Source organism: Leptodactylus fuscus, chromosome 5 (genome assembly GCF_031893055.1).
Source record: "Leptodactylus fuscus isolate aLepFus1 chromosome 5, aLepFus1.hap2, whole genome shotgun sequence".
Taxonomy (NCBI): Eukaryota; Metazoa; Chordata; class Amphibia; order Anura; family Leptodactylidae; genus Leptodactylus; species Leptodactylus fuscus.
The window spans coordinates 14899724-14918996 of record NC_134269.1 but is presented as its reverse complement, the minus strand read 5'-3'; the positions used below and the strand labels follow the sequence as shown (position 1 = coordinate 14918996).

The window sequence follows — 19273 nt, the reverse complement described above, 5'->3', positions numbered from 1 at the left end:
CTTCCTTTGGATCAATTTGGTAGGTTTATAGGTTGGACTTGACGGACTTGGACTATATCCAACATGTATCTACCATTTCACTAAGTAGACATGTTCAGCCAAGAGTAGAGGTAAAGAAGGGTACAAAGGAGGTAGCATTATATGATTCCTTATAGTCCATGTCAAGGTGACATTGTAAACACTGTAACAATTGGAAGGGGGTTGTGGACTAACTGTGGCTTTAGACCACTCTTAAGCGTGCTGTCTAAGAAGTGTCCCCAATATTAACCCTTTAACCCCTCCACAGGTATCTGCATTTCAATGCAGTGAAAATACCAGGTTACTCTCCCTTGGAGGGGTCCCAGAGCTGGTGATCTAAACGCGGTGTGAGGCCACAGCGGTCAGGCAAAAGGGTAGTTCAAGTACAAGCCAGAAGTCAGGTTAGCTGGAATATATAGTTAGTCAGGAAATGGCAGATGGCCTAGTTGGGCAGAACAGGTTCAAAGGTCAGGGATGGGTCAGACATAGGAGATCAGCAGAATGAAAAAGGTCATAGTCAGGATATGGGTCAAGGTCAGGAACAGAGGAAACAAGCCAAGGGAAAGGATTAGCATGCAAAGAACCTTCTTAGAGATTAGGAATAGAGAAGGATTCCTATATTTCATCATCAAGGTGAGGGCTGAGCCATATTTATTGACAGGGGTAGCCTGGGATTTGCTGGGAGCAGACTTTAAGATGCAGGAAGAAGCACCATACACTGACCCCAAGGAAGAGAATAGAGGAGGAGAGCGAGGAGGAGCATGACAGAGGAAAGCTGCCGGCTACTGCCACCAATACTGAACACCAACGTTACAGACACCGTGTTGGGGATGGGTAAACTCTTAGCAATTACTTATGTCACTCTGTGGGGGAGGGGTGATTTCATATTTGTCTATTGTCCATGTTACTTTGGGGAGTAGAAGGTTGATAACATCTTATATCACCCTATTGTCCATTACAGAACACTTTAGGTACACCATTGCCACAAACGCAAAGATCGATTTCAAGCCGACTCTGGACAAAATAGACACAACAATGAAGGTAAGTTCAGTCAATTACTTACAATTCTCACCCCATAATATGTCATATACAGTATTTGAGGTTTAATGTTGATTAAAAACACTGAAGAACTACTGGTAGTTCTAGACCAACCTCAATAGACATCAAGATAAGGATAGGTCATCAGTATCTGCCCCCTCCAGGAACCCCCTTAAAGTCGTAGACACTGACTTTAAGCTATGTGTGATGTCACATCAAGATTCTCACTACGTTTAGGTAATCGGGAATTAGATCTTAAACCACTAGGTGTCGTTTCAGCTTATTGTATTACTAACGTAGAATGTGCTCCATGTAAATAATTGAAATCCCCTCTCTATTTACAGCACACCTTGTGGTCAGGCGTAGAATTGCATAAAAAATGTAGAATGTGCCCAGTAGAATTAATTGAAATCCCCACCAACCTTGTGGTCACACGTGGTATTGCATGCAAAAATTTTGTAATTTGGGGCCACACGGTGGCTCAGTGGTTAGCACTGCAGCCTTGCAGCGCTGGAGTCCTGGTGTTCAAATCCCGCCAAGGACAAAAAAACATCTGCAAGGAGTTTGTATGTTCTCCCCGTGTTTGCATGGATTTCCATCCCATATTCCAAAAAAGACATACTGATAGGGAAAAATCTACATTGTGAGCTCTATGTGGGCTCACAATCTACATAAAAAAAAAAAAAAATGTAATTTAAGTAGTTACAAAACCCCAAAATTTCATTTTTATTTTTTTTTGTTTGTTTGCTGAGAAATCCTTTATCATTTCAAATTTTTTCTCTTACACAGGTGACTATCAAGAGGCCGGATATTGTCCATATGACAGATGTCCCACATGAAATATCTCATGATGTATAACCAATGTACTGCGTGGGTATAAAGGGGGATTCAGGAGAATGTGATGAGACCACCGGCAACCTGTACAATAAGGAGGTCCTCTCTACTCTTCTCAGTGGACAAGTGGTCACAGAAACCTCATACAGATATGTTATGTATAATAGATGCCCCTCAGGCCTCTACAACAGGATCAGGTTTGGACATGGCCAAACACAACACTGCCCAGAAGAAGACAACTAAGACTCAAGTCGACCACTATCTAATGGGCTTTAATTCTTAAAGGGATATAACAAATGGGTTACGATGGAATGTCCACGGATCACAAGAATGTTCCTCTTTTTGCACGGGGTGTACGATGCTCAGCGATATCTGCTAATGTCAGAGAGTTGAATGGAGCGGCAGTGTGCAACCTCAACAAAACCGAAGCTTGGGATTCGGGGCCCCTTTACTAATCATTGGGGAGGCCCCCACCAATTTGGCAGTAATCCTGTATCCAGTGATAGGCAGCTGATCTTATAGATTTTGCAGGATCAGTTAACTATATTATATATATGGAAATGTAGTGACTCAAGATCACCCACCATCAGAGGTGTCTGCTAGTAGCTTATCATCGAGAGTACATGCACGCTCAACCATTGAGAACACATGCAGGATCAGTCATCGAGAACACATGCGCGCTCCGTCATTGAGAACACATACACAATCAGTCATTGAGAACACATACACGCTCAGTCATCGAGAACACATGCACACTCGGTCCAACCTGCTCAGTTCCGCTGGTCTAGATGTCTATCAGTCTCACTTATTAAAGCTGTCAATAAGTTTATATTTTATGGTAATATTTTCATATAATGTCAATATTGTAAATAAAATATCTTTCCTCTTTTTATTGTAACAGCAACTGTTTAAAAATGTATAATACAGAGCTCCGAATCTCCTGCACCCCTTCAGACAGCCCTAAAGTTACAGCGCATGAGAATATTCTTCTTACTTACAATTTAATGCATAAAGAAGTTTAATGTTTGATGTCTTCAGTGAGCTCCCCCTAGTGGTGATCGCAGGTAGCTAGAATTGTATCCATGGACTCTGCAGTTCTTTAACTTGTTCCGATAACATTGGAAATTAAATTATTATACTCTGGGGTCTATTCAGACCCCAGAGTATAATAGGTGGAGGCCCAGGGAAGGTGTAAAAAATAATGAACAGTTATACTCGCCTTCCCATATCTCTTCTGGGCCTCCTGACAGCATCCAATGCTCTCTCTGGCCTCTTGTGTCTCCCGGGTCATCCAAGAGGACTTTGATTGGACCTCACAGGCACCGGGCACATCACATCACCTAGAAGGCCAGACGAGGACCCAGAAAGAACTCCGGATGCCACAAGAAGGTTCAAAAGAGATGAAGGAAGGTGAGTACTCTTACTCCTTCCCAATCCAACCTCCATTCTGCTGACTCACTAATCCACCATTCACTTCAATTCTCATCTGCCTCTCCCCTCTGTCAATCTAGTCACTACCTACATATCATCCAGTAGATCCATCTGAAAGGGAGTCTGTCACCTCTGTTGCAAATATATGGCTGTTTTTGTCTTTAGAATATTATCTATACCACCCACAACCTGTCCCCTCCATACATCTCCTGATACCTTCCCATACATAATCTCCGATCCTCACAAGACCACCTTCCTTCTTCTCTTCTCCTCCACTCTTTATATAACCTCCTCCAGAACTTCTCTGCTCCATCCCCCATATTATGGAACTTGCTAACATAACACATTGAACTGTCGACCATTATCACATCCTTCAAGAGCAACCCCTTTAAGAAAGCTTGTAGGTTATAATAACTCTACTGCCACTATACTGTATCTCAGCAGCTTCTACCCTCATCTACTGTCTCCTTCCCCCTTTCCTTGTAGATGCTAAGCCTTCCTGGACAAGGTACGCACTCTCTCTCTGGAGTGGGTGGTCACTAAATTCACGTTTATTTTACTTGTTTTTGGCATTGGAGTGCAAGTCCTCAATAACAGTAAATTCCAGTGCTTACAGGAATGAACCCTTCAAACAAGGGCAGTATAGTGAACATTCGGAGTCCACCATAACCACTCGTAATCTACCATAACGACTTGGGAGTCTACCATAAGCACTCAGAATCTACCACAACCACTCGTAATCTACCATAACTATTCGGTACTTACCATAAATACTCATAATACACAATAACCACTCAGAGTCCGCCATAACCACTCGGAGTCCGCCATAAATACTCACAGTCTACCATAACCACTCGGAGTCCGCCATAACTACTTGGAGTCCGCCATAACCACTCGGAGTCCGTCATAACCACTCGGTGTCCGCCATAACCATTCGGAGTCCGCCATAGGTACATAACTTATTACACTGCACTTAAATATTTATACTCCCCACAGACTTGTCAACTTGAGCTGCAATGGAGATAAGTTAGACTCCCCATTCCATGCTCATTTTGAGCTTGTTTAGGATCCTCCCTCTCCACTTGTGCCCCAATGTCAACACTTTTTTCAAAATTTCACTCCCACTTTTGGATTAGCTATTACAATTAATTCCCTATATAACCTTGTAGAGAGAATCAGGCCTGTGGAGTCGATAGGCCAAACCTCTGACTACGACTCCTGCTCTGACTACATGGTCTGACAGCCATGGTCAGTCAGGAGCGGTAAAGATCCTCGAATTCACAAAAAAAAAAAAAAAAGCGGCTGAAACAATCTACACATCTAATTATAGATTAATTATGATTTATTACAAATGATAATATATACAATAACGATAATTCTATAAAATAATTTGAAAGTTTTATTTTGAAGCTGGAGTCAGAGACGGTAGTTTTTTTTCTGACTCCAATTCTGCCTTTCATCCAAAATTGGTCTGGACTAGGGTTGAGCTGATCTTGACTTTTCAAGATCGATTTTGAAATCCGATTTCCGATCATTTTTCATTCGAACCCGATCTCGATCCCAAATCCGACCCCAATGTAAGTCAATGGGATTTTTTTACGAATCTGAGATCGATTTTAAAAGCAATCCTATTCACTATACAGCATGGAATCTAACAATTGAACACTTTAATTGTTAGAATCTATGCTGTGTAGGGATTTTTTTTAATCACTAAGTAGCCAGAGGATTTTTTAAAATCCTCTGGCTACTTAGTCCCCCCTGGTGTCCACTTACCTGCAGAGATTGCTGGTCCGGTGCCCGGTGTTCTAGTTCTTTTTCGCCTCGCTGCCCCCACCTCACTTAGGAGAGTGTGGGCGGGTACTGGGAGGGGAGACGTCACATCTTCCCCCCCCCTGTACCCACCCACACTCTCCTAAGCCACAAACCCCGCCTTCTTCCTAGCTCTTTAACACTAACCTGGGAGGCGGGGGCAGCGAGGCGAAAAGGAACAAGAACACCGGGCACAGGACCAGCCATCTCTACAGGTAAGTAGCTACTAGAGATGTTAGCTAGTCTCCCATTAGAATGAATGGACGCAGCCGGCGCGCAGGGGGTTAAGGCTGTGTTCCGGCTGCTTCCATTCATTCCTATGGAACCGCAGCGGAACCTTCACACTGAGTATACACTCCGCTCAGAATGAGCGGAGCGTATACTCAGTGTGAAGGCTAACATTGTTAGCTTTTCCCACAATGCTTGGCCAGTAGCAAAGCATTGTGGGAAATAATCACTGATCCCGATCCCACCTAAAAAGATCGTGTTCGGAATTCCGATCGCGAAATTTTCTCGATTGCCGATCGGCATCCGATCTTTTCCGAACACGATTGCTCAACCCTAGTCTGGACTTAATAGCCCTGGAAGTAAAAAGCAAGGGAAAATAAAAGGAGATAGCAGCGGCTCTGCTTCTATAGGAAGCCTGGGTGACCATGTGACTAAACTATAGCTCCAAACCTACTGAAAATTACCCTGTAATTACGTCCCCAAATAAACCACAAGTGGAAGAACAGGCTAAGTGTGTATAAGATTAATAGATTAAGAAAACACAGCGATATAATAAGAAGAGGTTTATTTTTGTATGAAGAACTGTAGTCTGACGAGATATGTCAAAATGTACTGATGTAGCAGAGCTGTGTTTGCCATTTTGCATATGGTGGTAATAACATGAGGTATTTGTGGTTACTTTATACACAGAAAATCAAACAAATCAGTGATAATAAGAGCGGCTCTCTGATACAACTTGCAGTATAGCTGATCTATTCTAGGCAGCTGGCAGCTATATAGTTAAATGCCATCCACAAGCTGCACAAAGTACTGGAGATGGGAGTCTGCAATGCAAGTGATTCTGGGATTCTGAAAAACCCAATGCTAGTTGTCTTTGTAAAATAAGAGGCGGAGCCATCAGCAGAGGGTGTAGCCTTGGGCCCTGTTCATACGGTGGAATCTACTTCTGATTTTGTAGTGGAGTCTACCCCAAAATCATCAGCAAATTGATGATTGAAAGCAATGGGAGACAGAGATAGCAATAGGACGCAGAAAAAAAAATAAAATAATAATAATAATAATAATAATTAATAATAATAATAACAAAATATTAATAATAATAATAATAATTAATAATAATACCAAAATATTAATAATAAAAACAAAAATACTAGAAGTAATCATAATAATCAAAACAAAAATAATGCTAATAAAACAACAATAATGAAACTACTACTACTTATTAAAATATTTGTAATATATAATATAGAATACACATAATATAATAATAATAATAATTATTATTATTATTATTATTATTATTATTCCGCGTCAGAATCCGCGCCCGAAAACTACGTGTGCATTGACCCTAACATTGTAATGACTCCAGGTGGACACACGATGGCAGAGGCGGACCATACCGATTGCAATTCCCTTGTCCAGGTTGTTTATAGAGCAATAAACAAGAAACACGAAGCACCGATCACGAAACGTGACAAGAAAATCAGGGCTCACCGACAGATGGCTGGAAGTGGATGGTGGAGGAAATAGAGGATGGGGGGGCTATATATAAGACTGATCTATTACTGATAAGGGGGGACTACTATTTATAAGACTGATCTATTACTGATAAGGGGGGACTACTATTTATAAGACTGATCTATTACTGATAAGGGGGAGAACTATTTATATGACTGATCTATTACTGATAAGGGGGGCAGTACTATTTATAAGAGGGAACTATTATAAGGAGCGCGCCATTATAACTTATAAGGAGATACATCAAACTAAAAAATAACAGCGGCGTACGGGCTATCCCGGGGCCCATGATAGTGAATGGCGCCATTTACACGTCCATAACATTCCAGTAATGGTAGTATTTTTTTGTTAATTTAATTTTAAAAAACTGTGAAGCAAAGAAGCCAAAAACCGGTGATTTAGGTGTTATAGGCTACAGGGGCCACATTTGACAAACATATCTCCTACCTGTGAGACAAACTCGGCTCTGCTGCTCCGCCAGTCTCTGTACTCGGTATTATCAACTTTTTAGTGAGCCCGCTGTAAAAGCCTGGAAGGGTAAAGAGCGGAATTAGAGAACATTAACCTATTGACCCCTGGATGGCGCTGTTATATGTAACACTGCGTATGTGCGAGTTATCCTGTAACCGCAGCAGAGAGCCCTAGTCTACAATCATCTCACAGATCAAAATACTTTCAAAAATTTAAAGGGCAACTCCACTTATTGCTCCTCCTCCCGTTGTCCTAGTTACCTTTTCTGTTATATCTGGCTTGTAGGTTTGTGATATTCACCGCTAGGGTTGAGCCGATCTTGAGATCTCAGGATCGATTTTAAAATCCGATTTCCGAACATTTTCCAGCCGATCACGATCGTGAAATTTGCCCGATCGGCGTCGATCGCCGATCGGAATCCAATCCCCATCGCTCAACCCTAGTCAATGCTTCTCTATGGGAAAAGTTACTTTTAGGGTTGAGCCGATCTTGAGATTTTAAAATCCGATTTCCGATCATTTTCCAGCCGCTCGTGATCGTGAAATTTGCCCGATCGCCAATGGGGATTTGATCTTTACAGATCCCGATCGCTCCATCCTAGTCACCACATTCACTATTACTGTCCAGTCCACTAATTTTCTTGACAGGTTGTCACAGCTCCACCCCTTTCATCCTAATTCTCCCCAAACCCCACCTCTTTTTATGCACATATCACGCCCCTTTTTTTTAAGCACAATCCCTGACCCTTTTTGGGATAAGTCAAGTTGTTATTAAAAATTTGGGACTGTTCTGTAAGGTCTATGTATCCCTGCCAAATATCCCGAAACATTTGGGGAACCCCCTGGCATCCCAGAATAGTGGTCAGCTCTCCCAGTTATTATATTCTATGTGACTTGGACACTTTGTCTGTTGGTCACATCACAAAAATTGGACGCGGAGAGCGCATTTTTGGTTAATGCCACAAAAAAAGGGGTTTGGCACGAATTCGGGCCTGGTGGAGAGGCAAGGCTTTTGACGATCTACCCAAAAGTAGGCATTAGCCCCTCCCCCTCATCTTAGGGCAGTTATGGGGTGGGGCTTAAATGTCCTATTGTACCAGTGAAAACTGCTAAGTATGGCTAGTGGGTGGAGCTTGATGTAAAGTGATGACATCATCCAAGAACATGACCTCACCTACTTGTTAAATGACGTATCTAAGTCAGGGCTGGGAAATTATTCGTGAAATATTCAGAAGTGAATGTCCGAATGATTTTGCGCACACCGGTTATTTCAGTTCGGTTATTACAATATTCGCCAGGCTCCACCTGAAGGGTTTTTTTTTTCGGTCCGAACACGTCTGAACCCAAACTGCTATTACACTTTGGGGTCTCTTAAGACCCCAGATTATAATGGGCGGTCTTACATTGCAGTCTATGTAAACGGATGTGCTAAATGGGGGTAAAATCATGATGTGAATAGCCCCCACTTAGCAAAAAAACTCAGTGTGAACTGGCCCCGGTGAGAATACCTGAAGAGAAGATGGAGTCAGGCCGGAGCCCAGGACAGGTGAGTAATGTTTTTTTAGGTTTGCTCCCCCCCTCTGCTCATTATACTGTGGGGTCTGAAGAGAAGAGGCCTCAGGATATAATAGAAGTTTTGGTTTGATACCGCGAGGTGAACCTCACACGACGAATCTCTTCACGAGGGCGGCCAATACGTACTCCATATACCATGGAGGGCATAGCCTAAATAATCGCCATTCATCGTGGCCCTGTTGTCATGCAGACATGGCAGTAGATAAGAGACTTTCCAGTGACCCTTTAATAAAACCTGAGCCCCCAAGGACAATGTATAGGGAACATCCCTGGGGCTGCAGCTGCTCATGTGCGCATTTACCTGTCTATAAAATGGCCGCCACCGCCTCTGACTAGGCATGAAAATGGCTGACAGGACCACTAGCTCTGTTGCCCATAGCAACCAATCACAGCACAGCTGTCATGTTGTACTCTGTGTGTCAGAAATGAATGTGCTTTACACCCCCCTGTGTAGATTGTGGTACATCCCAGCAGGTAAAAGACCTTAGTGATGTCAAGACCATGTGACGATGTGTGGGGGGAGTCAGGCGCCATGTTGTGCTGCTGAGGAGATGCATGTAGTGCTCTGCACAGTGTATGACAATGAGCAGGATAAGGAGGTCTGATATGTATATGGACTGCTATATACAGCTCTGCACAGTATACACAACACACACTGTACAGAACACACACACAGCTCTGTATACAAACTGAGGCACACAGAGCTGTACACTATATGGATAATACACAGCTCTGTACTGTATACATACCTCCCAACTTTTGAAGAACTGAAAGAGGGACAAAATGTGTGGCGCGTGTAGCGGCGCCGTGACAAATTTAGCCCCGCCCACTTTTGTGTTGACTCCGCCCACTCGTTAATTTTTCATGTGCCCGCACACAGTATAATCCTCCTACAGTCACCCGTAAATTATATGTCCCCCCTCTATCTCTCCTCCAGTTTCATATACACCCTTCATCTGCCCCTAGTTTCATGTCCCTCCATCTCTGCCCCCAGATTCATGTCCCTCCATCTCTGCCCCCAGATTCATGTCCCCCCATCTCTGCCCCCAGATTCATGTCCCCACATCTCTGCCCCCAGTTTCATGTCCACTCCATCTCTGCCCCAGATTCATGTCCCCCCATCTCTGCCCCCAGATTCATGTCCCCCATCTCTGCCCCCAGATTCATGTCCCCACATCTCTGCCCCCAGATTCATGTCCCCCTCCATCTCTGCCCCCAGATTCATGTCCCTCCATCTCTGCCCCCAGATTCATGTCCTCTCCATCTCTGCCCCCAGATTCATGTCCCCCATCTCTGCCCCCAGATTCATGTCCCTCCATCTCTGCCCCCAGATTCATGTTCCTCCATCTCTGCCCCCAGATTCATGTCCTCTCCATCTCTGCCCCCAGATTCATGTCCCCACATCTCTGCCCCCAGATTCATGTCCCTCCATCTCTGCCCCCAGATTCATGTTCCTCCATCTCTGCCCCCAGATTCATGTCCTCTCCATCTCTGCCCCCAGATTCATGTCCCCACATCTCTGCCCCCAGTTTCATGTCCTCTCCATCTCTGCCCCCAGATTCATGTCCCCCCATCTCTGCCCCTAGATTCATGTCCCCACATCTCTGCCCCCAGTTTCATGTCCACTCCATCTCTGCCCTCAGATTCATGTCCCACATCTCTGCCCCCAGTTTCATGTCCCCCATCTCTGCCCCCAGATTCATGTCCCTCCATCTCTGCCCCCAGATTCATGTTCCTCCATCTCTGCCCCCAGATTCATGTCCTCTCCATCTCTGCCCCCAGATTCATGTCCCCACATCTCTGCCCCCAGATTCATGTCCCTCCATCTCTGCCCCCAGATTCATGTTCCTCCATCTCTGCCCCCAGATTCATGTCCTCTCCATCTCTGCCCCCAGATTCATGTCCCCACATCTCTGCCCCCAGTTTCATGTCCTCTCCATCTCTGCCCCCAGATTCATGTCCCCCCATCTCTGCCCCTAGATTCATGTCCCCACATCTCTGCCCCCAGTTTCATGTCCACTCCATCTCTGCCCTCAGATTCATGTCCCACATCTCTGCCCCCAGTTTCATGTCCCCCATCTCCTCCCCCAGATTCATGTCCCTCCATCTCTGCCCCAGATTCATGTCCCCTCCATCTCTGCCCCAGATTCATGTCCTCTCCATCTCTGCCCCCAGATTCATGTCCCCACATCTCTGCCCCCAGTGTCATGCCGTCCTCTCCTTCATCTGCCCCCAGATTCACGTTCCACCTCCACATTAAACTTACCTTCTCCTCCGCTCCGCTTACCTGTGTCAGCTCCTCGCTTCGCCGCTGCCCGCCTCTCTCCCTGACACATGCTGTTGAAGCTGCTCGGGTGCTCGCTTCGCCGCTGCGTCTCTCTCTCGCTGACACATGCGGCTGAAGCGAGGAGCTGACCTGTGTCAGCTCCTCGCTTCGCCGCTGCCGCCGGCTCCTGGCTTGTACATCGCGTCTACAAGCCAGGAGCCGGCGGCAGCGGCGAAGCGAGGAGATGACACAGGTCAGCTCCTCGCTTCAGCCGCATGTGTCAGTGAGAGAGAGACGCAGCGGCGAAGCGAGCACGTGAGCAGCTTCAGCCGCATGTGTCAGGGAGAGAGGCGGGCAGCGGCGAAGCGAGGAGCTGACCTGTGTCAGCTCCTTCCTTCAGCCGCATATGTCGGGACATACCTCCCTCCAACCGGGACCGCGGGACATGTCACCCAAATCGTGACTGTCCCGCGGAAATCGGGACGGTTGGGAGGTATGCTGTATATATAGCACACACAGCTCTGTACTGTATATAGCACACATAACATTGCACTGTATATATAGCACACACAACACTGTACTGTATATATAGCACATACAGCATTGCACTGTATATATAGCACATACAGCATTGCACTGTATATATAGCACACACAGCACTGTACTGTATATATAGCACATACAGGTCTGCACTGTATATATATAGCACACACAGCATTGCACTATATATATAACACACACAGCATTGCACTGTATATATAGCACATACAGCATTGCACTGTATATATAGCACACACAGCATTGCACTGTATATATAGCACATACAGGTCTGCACTGTATATATATATATAGCACACACAGCATTGCACTGTATATATAACACACACAGCATTGCACTGTATATATAGCACACACAGCATTGCACTGTATATATAGCACATACAGCTCTGCACTGTATATATATAGCACACACAGCATTGCACTGTATATATAGCACACACAGCATTGCACTGTATATATAGCACATATAGCATTGCATTGTATATATAGCACATACAGCATTGCATTGTACTGTATATATAGCACACACAGCATTGCACTGTATATATAGCACACACAGCATTGCACTTTATACAGTCCTATGAAAAAGTTTGTGCACCCCTATTAATCTTAATCATTTTTAGTTCTAAATATTATGGTGTTTGCAGCAGCCATTTTAGTTTGATATATCTAATAACTGATGGACACAGTAATATTTCAGGATTGAAATGAGGTTTATTGTACTAACAGAAAATGTGCAATATGCATTAAACCAAAATTTGACCGGCGCAAAAGTATGGGCACCTCAACAGAAAAGTGACATTAATATTTAGTACATCCTCCTTTTGCAAAGATAACAGCCTCTAGTCGCTTCCTGTAGCTTTTAATCAGTTCCTGAATCCTGGATGAAGGTATTTTGGACCATTCCTCTTTACAAAACAATCCAAGTTCAGTTCAGTTTGATGGTCGCCGAGCATGGACAGCCCGCTTCAAATCATCCGACAGATGTTCAATGATATTCAGGTCTGGGGCCCGGGATGGCCATTCCAGAACATTGTAATTGTTCCTCTGCATGAATTCCTGAGTCGATTTGGAGCGGTGTTTTGGATCATTGTCTTGCTGAAATATCCATCCCCGGCGTAACTTCAACTTCGTTACTGATTCTTGAACATTATTCTCAAGAATCTGCTGATACTGAGTGGAATCCATGCGACCCTCAACTTTAACAAGATTCCCGGTGCCGGCATTGGCCACACAGCCCCAAAGCATGATGGAACCTCCACCAAATTTTACAGTGGGTAGCATGTGTTTTTCTTGGAATGCTGTTTTTGGACGCCATGCATAACGCCTTTTTGTATGACCAAACAACTCAATCTTTGTTTCATCAGTCCACAGGACCTTCTTCCAAAATGAAGCTGGCTTGTCCAAATGTGCTTTTTCATACCTCAGGCGACTCTGTTTGTGGCGTACGTGCAGAAACGGCTTCTTTCTCATCACTCTCCCATACAGCTTCTCCTTGTGCAAAGTGCGCTATATTGTTGACCGATGCACAGTGACACCATCTGCAGCAAGATGATGCTGCAGCTCTTTGGAGGTGGTCTGTGGATTGTCCTTGACTGTTCTCACCATTCTTCTGCTCTGCATTTCTGATATTTTTCTTGGCCTGCCACTTCTGGGCTTAACAAGAACTGTCCCTGTGGTCTTCCATTTCCTGACCTGGAAACTGACAGGTTAAATCTCTGAGACAGCTTTTTGTATCCTTCCGCTGAACAACTATGTTGAACAATCTTTGTTTTCAGATCATTTGAGAGTTGTTTTGAGTAGCCCATGATGCCACTCTTCAGAGGAGATTCAAATAGTAGAACAACTTGCAATTGGCCACCTTAAATACCTTTTCTTATGATTGGATACACCTGGCTATGAAGTTCAAAGCTCACTGAGGTTACAAAACCAATTTTGTGCTTCAGTAAGTCAGTAAAAAGTAGTTAGGAGTATTCAAATCAATAAAATGATAAGGGTGCCCATACTTTTGCACCGGTCAAATTTTGGTTTAATGCATATTGCACATTTTCTGTTAGTACAATAAACCTCATTTCACTCCTGAAATATTACTGTGTCCATCAGTTATTAGATATATCAAACTGAAATGGCTGCTGCAAACACCAAAATATTTAGAACAAAAAATGATTAAGATTCATAGGGGTGCCCAAACTTTTTCATAGGACTGTATATAGCACACACAGCATTGCACTGTATATATAGCACACACAGCATTGCACTGTATATAGCACACACAGCATTGCACTGTATATAGCACACACAGCATTGCACTTTATATATAGCACACACAGCATTGCACTGTATATATAGCACACACAGCACTGTACTGTATATATAGCACACACAGCATTGCACTGTATATATAGCACACACAGCATTGCACTATATATATAGCACACACAGCATTGCACTGTATATATAGCACACACAGCATTGCACTGTATATATAGCACATACAGCACTGTACTGTATATATAGCACACACAGCATTGCACTGTATATATAGCACATACAGCACTGTACTGTATATATAGCACACACAGCATTGCACTGTATATATAGCACATACAGCATTGCACTGTATATATATAGCACACACAGCATTGCACTGTATATATAGCACATACAGCATTGCACTGTATATATATAGCACACACAGCATTGCACTGTATATATAGCACATACAGCATTGCATTGTACTGTATATAAAGCACACACAGCATTGCACTGTATATATATAGCACACACAGCATTGCACTGTATATATAGCACATACAGCATTGCACTGTATATAGCACACACAGCATTGCACTGTATATAGCACACACAGCATTGCACTGTATATATAGCACACACAGCATTGCACTGTATATAGCACACACAGCATTGCACTGTATATAGCACACACAGCATTGCACTTTATATATAGCACACACAGCATTGCACTGTATATATAGCACACACAGCACTGTACTGTATATATAGCACACACAGCATTGCACTGTATATATAGCACACACAGCATTGCACTATATATATAGCACACACAGCATTGCACTGTATATATAGCACACACAGCATTGCACTGTATATATAGCACATACAGCACTGTACTGTATATATAGCACACACAGCATTGCACTGTATATATAGCACATACAGCACTGTACTGTATATATAGCACACACAGCATTGCACTGTATATATAGCACATACAGCATTGCACTGTATATATATAGCACACACAGCATTGCACTGTATATATAGCACATACAGCATTGCATTGTACTGTATATATAGCACACACAGCATTGTACTGTATATATAGCACATACAGCATTGCATTGTACTGTATATAAAGCACACACAGCATTGCACTGTATATATATAGCACACACAGCATTGCACTGTATATATAGCACATACAGCATTGCATTGTACTGTATATATAGCACACACAGCATTGCACTGTATATATAGCACACACAGCATTGCACTGTATATATAGCACACACAGCATTGCACTGTATATATAGCACACACAGCATTGCACTGTATATATAGCACATACAGCATTGCATTGTACTGTATATACTGTAGGAGTATTCAAATCAATAAAATGATAAGGGTGCCCATACTTTTGCACCGGTCAAATTTTGGTTTAATGCATATTGCACATTTTTTTTGTTAGTACAATAAACCTCATTTCAATCCTGAAATATTACTGTGTCCATCAGTTATTAGATATATCAAACTGAAATGGCTGTGGTAAACACCAAAATATTTAGAACTAAAAATGGTTAAGATTCATAGGGGTGCCCAAACTTTTTCATAGGACTGTATATAGCACACACAACATTGCACTGTATATAGCACACACAGCATTGCACTGTATATATAGCACACACAGCACTGTACTGTATATATAGCACACACAGCATTGCACTGTATATATAGCACATACAGCATTGCATTGTATATATATAGCACACACAGCTCTGCACTGTATATATAGCACACACAGCATTGCACTTTATATATAGCACACACAGCATTTCACTGTATATAGCACACACAGCTCTGCACTGTATATATAGCACACACAGCATTGCACTGTATATATAGCACACACAGCATTGCACTTTATATATAGCACACACAGCATTTCACTGTATATAGCACACACAGCACTGCACTGTATATATAGCACACACAGCATTTCACTGTATATAGCACATACAGCATTGCACTGTATATATAGCACATACAGCATTGCATTGCACTGTATATATAGCACACACAGCTCTGCACTGTATATATAGCACACACAGCATTGCACTGTATATATAGCACATACAGCATTGCACTGTATATATAGCACACACAGCATTGCACTGTATATATAGCACACACAGCATTGCACTGTATATATAGCACACAACATTGCACTGTATATATATAGCACACACAGCATTTCACTGTATATAGCACACACAGCACTGCACTGTATATATAGCACACACAGCATTGCACTTTATATATATAACACATACAGCATTGCACTGTATATATAGCACACACAGCATTGCACTGTATATATAGCACACACAGCATTGCACTGTATATATAGCACATACAGCTCTGCACTGTATATATATAGCACACAGCATTGCACTGTATATATATAGCACACAGCATTGCACTGTATATATAGCACACACAGCATTGCATTGTATATATAGCACACACAGCATTGCATTGTATATAGCACACACAGCATTTCACTGTATATAGCACATACAGCATTGCACTTTATATATAGCACACACAGCATTTCACTGTATATAGCACACACAGCATTGCACTGTATATATAGCACACACAGCATTGCACTGTATATATAGCACATACAGCATTGCATTGTACTGTATATATAGCACACACAGCATTGCACTGTATATATATAGCACACACAGCATTGCACTGTATATATAGCACATACAGCATTGCATTGTACTGTATATATAGCACACACAGCATTGCACTGTATATATAGCACACACAGCATTGCACTGTATATATAGCACACACAGCATTGCACTGTATATATAGCACACACAGCATTGCACTGTATATATAGCACATACAGCATTGCATTGTACTGTATATACTGTAGGAGTATTCAAATCAATAAAATGATAAGGGTGCCCATACTTTTGCACCGGTCAAATTTTGGTTTAATGCATATTGCACATTTTTTTTGTTAGTACAATAAACCTCATTTCAATCCTGAAATATTACTGTGTCCATCAGTTATTAGATATATCAAACTGAAATGGCTGTGGTAAACACCAAAATATTTAGAACTAAAAATGGTTAAGATTCATAGGGGTGCCCAAACTTTTTCATAGGACTGTATATAGCACACACAGCATTGCACTGTATATAGCACACACAGCATTGCACTGTATATATAGCACACACAGCACTGTACTGTATATATAGCACACACAGCATTGCACTGTATATATAGCACATACAGCATTGCATTGTATATATATAGCACACACAGCTCTGCACTGTATATATAGCACACACAGCATTGCACTTTATATATAGCACACACAGCATTTCACTGTATATAGCACACACAGCTCTGCACTGTATATATAGCACACACAGCATTTCACTGTATATAGCACACACAGCACTGCACTGTATATATAGCACACACAGCATTTCACTGTATATAGCACACACAGCACTGCACTGTATATATAGCACACAGCATTGCACTGTATATATATAGCACATACAGCATTGCACTGTATATATAGCACATACAGCATTGCATTGCACTGTATATATAGCACACACAGCTCTGCACTGTATATATAGCACACACAGCATTGCACTGTATATATAGCACATACAGCATTGCACTGTATATATAGCACACACAGCATTGCACTGTATATATAGCACACACAGCATTGCACTGTATATATAGCACACAACATTGCACTGTATATATATAGCACACACAGCATTTCACTGTATATAGCACACACAGCACTGCACTGTATATATAGCACACACAGCATTGCACTGTATATATATAACACATACAGCATTGCACTGTATATATAGCACACACAGCATTGCACTGTATATATAGCACACACAGCATTGCACTGTATATATAGCACATACAGCTCTGCACTGTATATATATAGCACACAGCATTGCACTGTATATATATAGCACACAGCATTGCACTGTATATATAGCACACACAGCATTGCATTGTATATATAGCACACACAGCATTGCATTGTATATAGCACACACAGCATTTCACTGTATATAGCACACACAGCATTGCACTGTATATATATAGCACACACAGCATTGCACTGTATATATAGCACACAGCATTGCACTGTATATATAGCACACACAGCATTTCACTGTATATAGCACACACAGCATTGCACTGTATATATAGCACACACAACATCGCACTGTATATATATAGCACACACAGCATTTCACTGTATATAGCACACACAGCATTGCACTGTATATATAGCACACAGCATTGCACTGTATATATATAGCACACACAGCATTGCACTTTATATATAGCACACACAGCATTTCACTGTATATAGCACACACAGCATTGCACTGTATATATAGCACACACAACATCGCACTGTACGCCCCCTGCTATCCAAGACCCACTCACTTTTTTGAAAATCGGTGTGTGGGTACAAAGTCAAAAGTGACCGCCCAGCTAACCAGGCATTTGGTTGGGAAATTTGGCAACGCTACAGTATCTGTCAATGGAATGAGTCCTGACGTGTGTCCAGCTTCGCGATACATTACAGTGACGCAGGCAGATGTGATGGCCGGTGACTTTGGATTTTTGGCAACAATATTTATTGCTTTACATCAGATTTCGCTTTTGCTTCATGTCTTATTCAGTCTTCTGTTTGGCACAAACATTTTACTTTGCTGGCACAGAGACAAGAGATAAGATTTACTACTGGATTACGATAATCCTTGGTGACTTTAGTGGTCTAATTTTTAAACCAAGTGTTTATGTTAAACATATTTTTTAAGAATTTTTTATGATTTTATTTTTAATTTTCCATGCAATATCTTTATTTTTTTAAAGGGATCCTATCATACAAACACTTTTCTTTCTGAGTAACACATCAGAATAGCCTTAAGAAAGGCTATTCTTCTCTTACCTTTCGTTGTCTTCTCCGCGCCGCCGTTCTCCTAAAATCCTGGTTTTTGTCGGTATGCAAATGAGTTCTCTCGCAGCACTGGGGGCGGGCCCCAGCATTCAAACAGCACTGGGGGTGTCCTCAATGCTGCGAGAGAACGCTCTCCAGCACCCACCTGCATCTTCGTCAGCAACGTCCTCTTCATCCTCTTCTTCCGTCGCAGGTTTCAGACTTTTAGGCCTCGGGCA

General features: G+C 42.5%; 1 protein-coding gene across 1 annotated transcript in view; it reads left to right on the top strand.

Annotated features, from left to right (window-relative positions):
- LOC142204429 (uncharacterized) overlaps nucleotides 1-2719 on the top strand; it is a 38528-nt gene extending 35809 nt beyond the window's left edge. Inside the window, exons 13-14 of the mRNA XM_075275740.1 lie at nucleotides 980-1059; nucleotides 1846-2719. Of these exons, the coding sequence (XP_075131841.1) occupies nucleotides 980-1059; nucleotides 1846-1914 (149 nt within the window). The 3' untranslated portion in view covers nucleotides 1915-2719. The remainder of the gene's footprint in view (nucleotides 1-979; nucleotides 1060-1845) is intronic.
- The last annotated feature ends 16554 nt before the right edge of the window (nucleotides 2720-19273 follow it).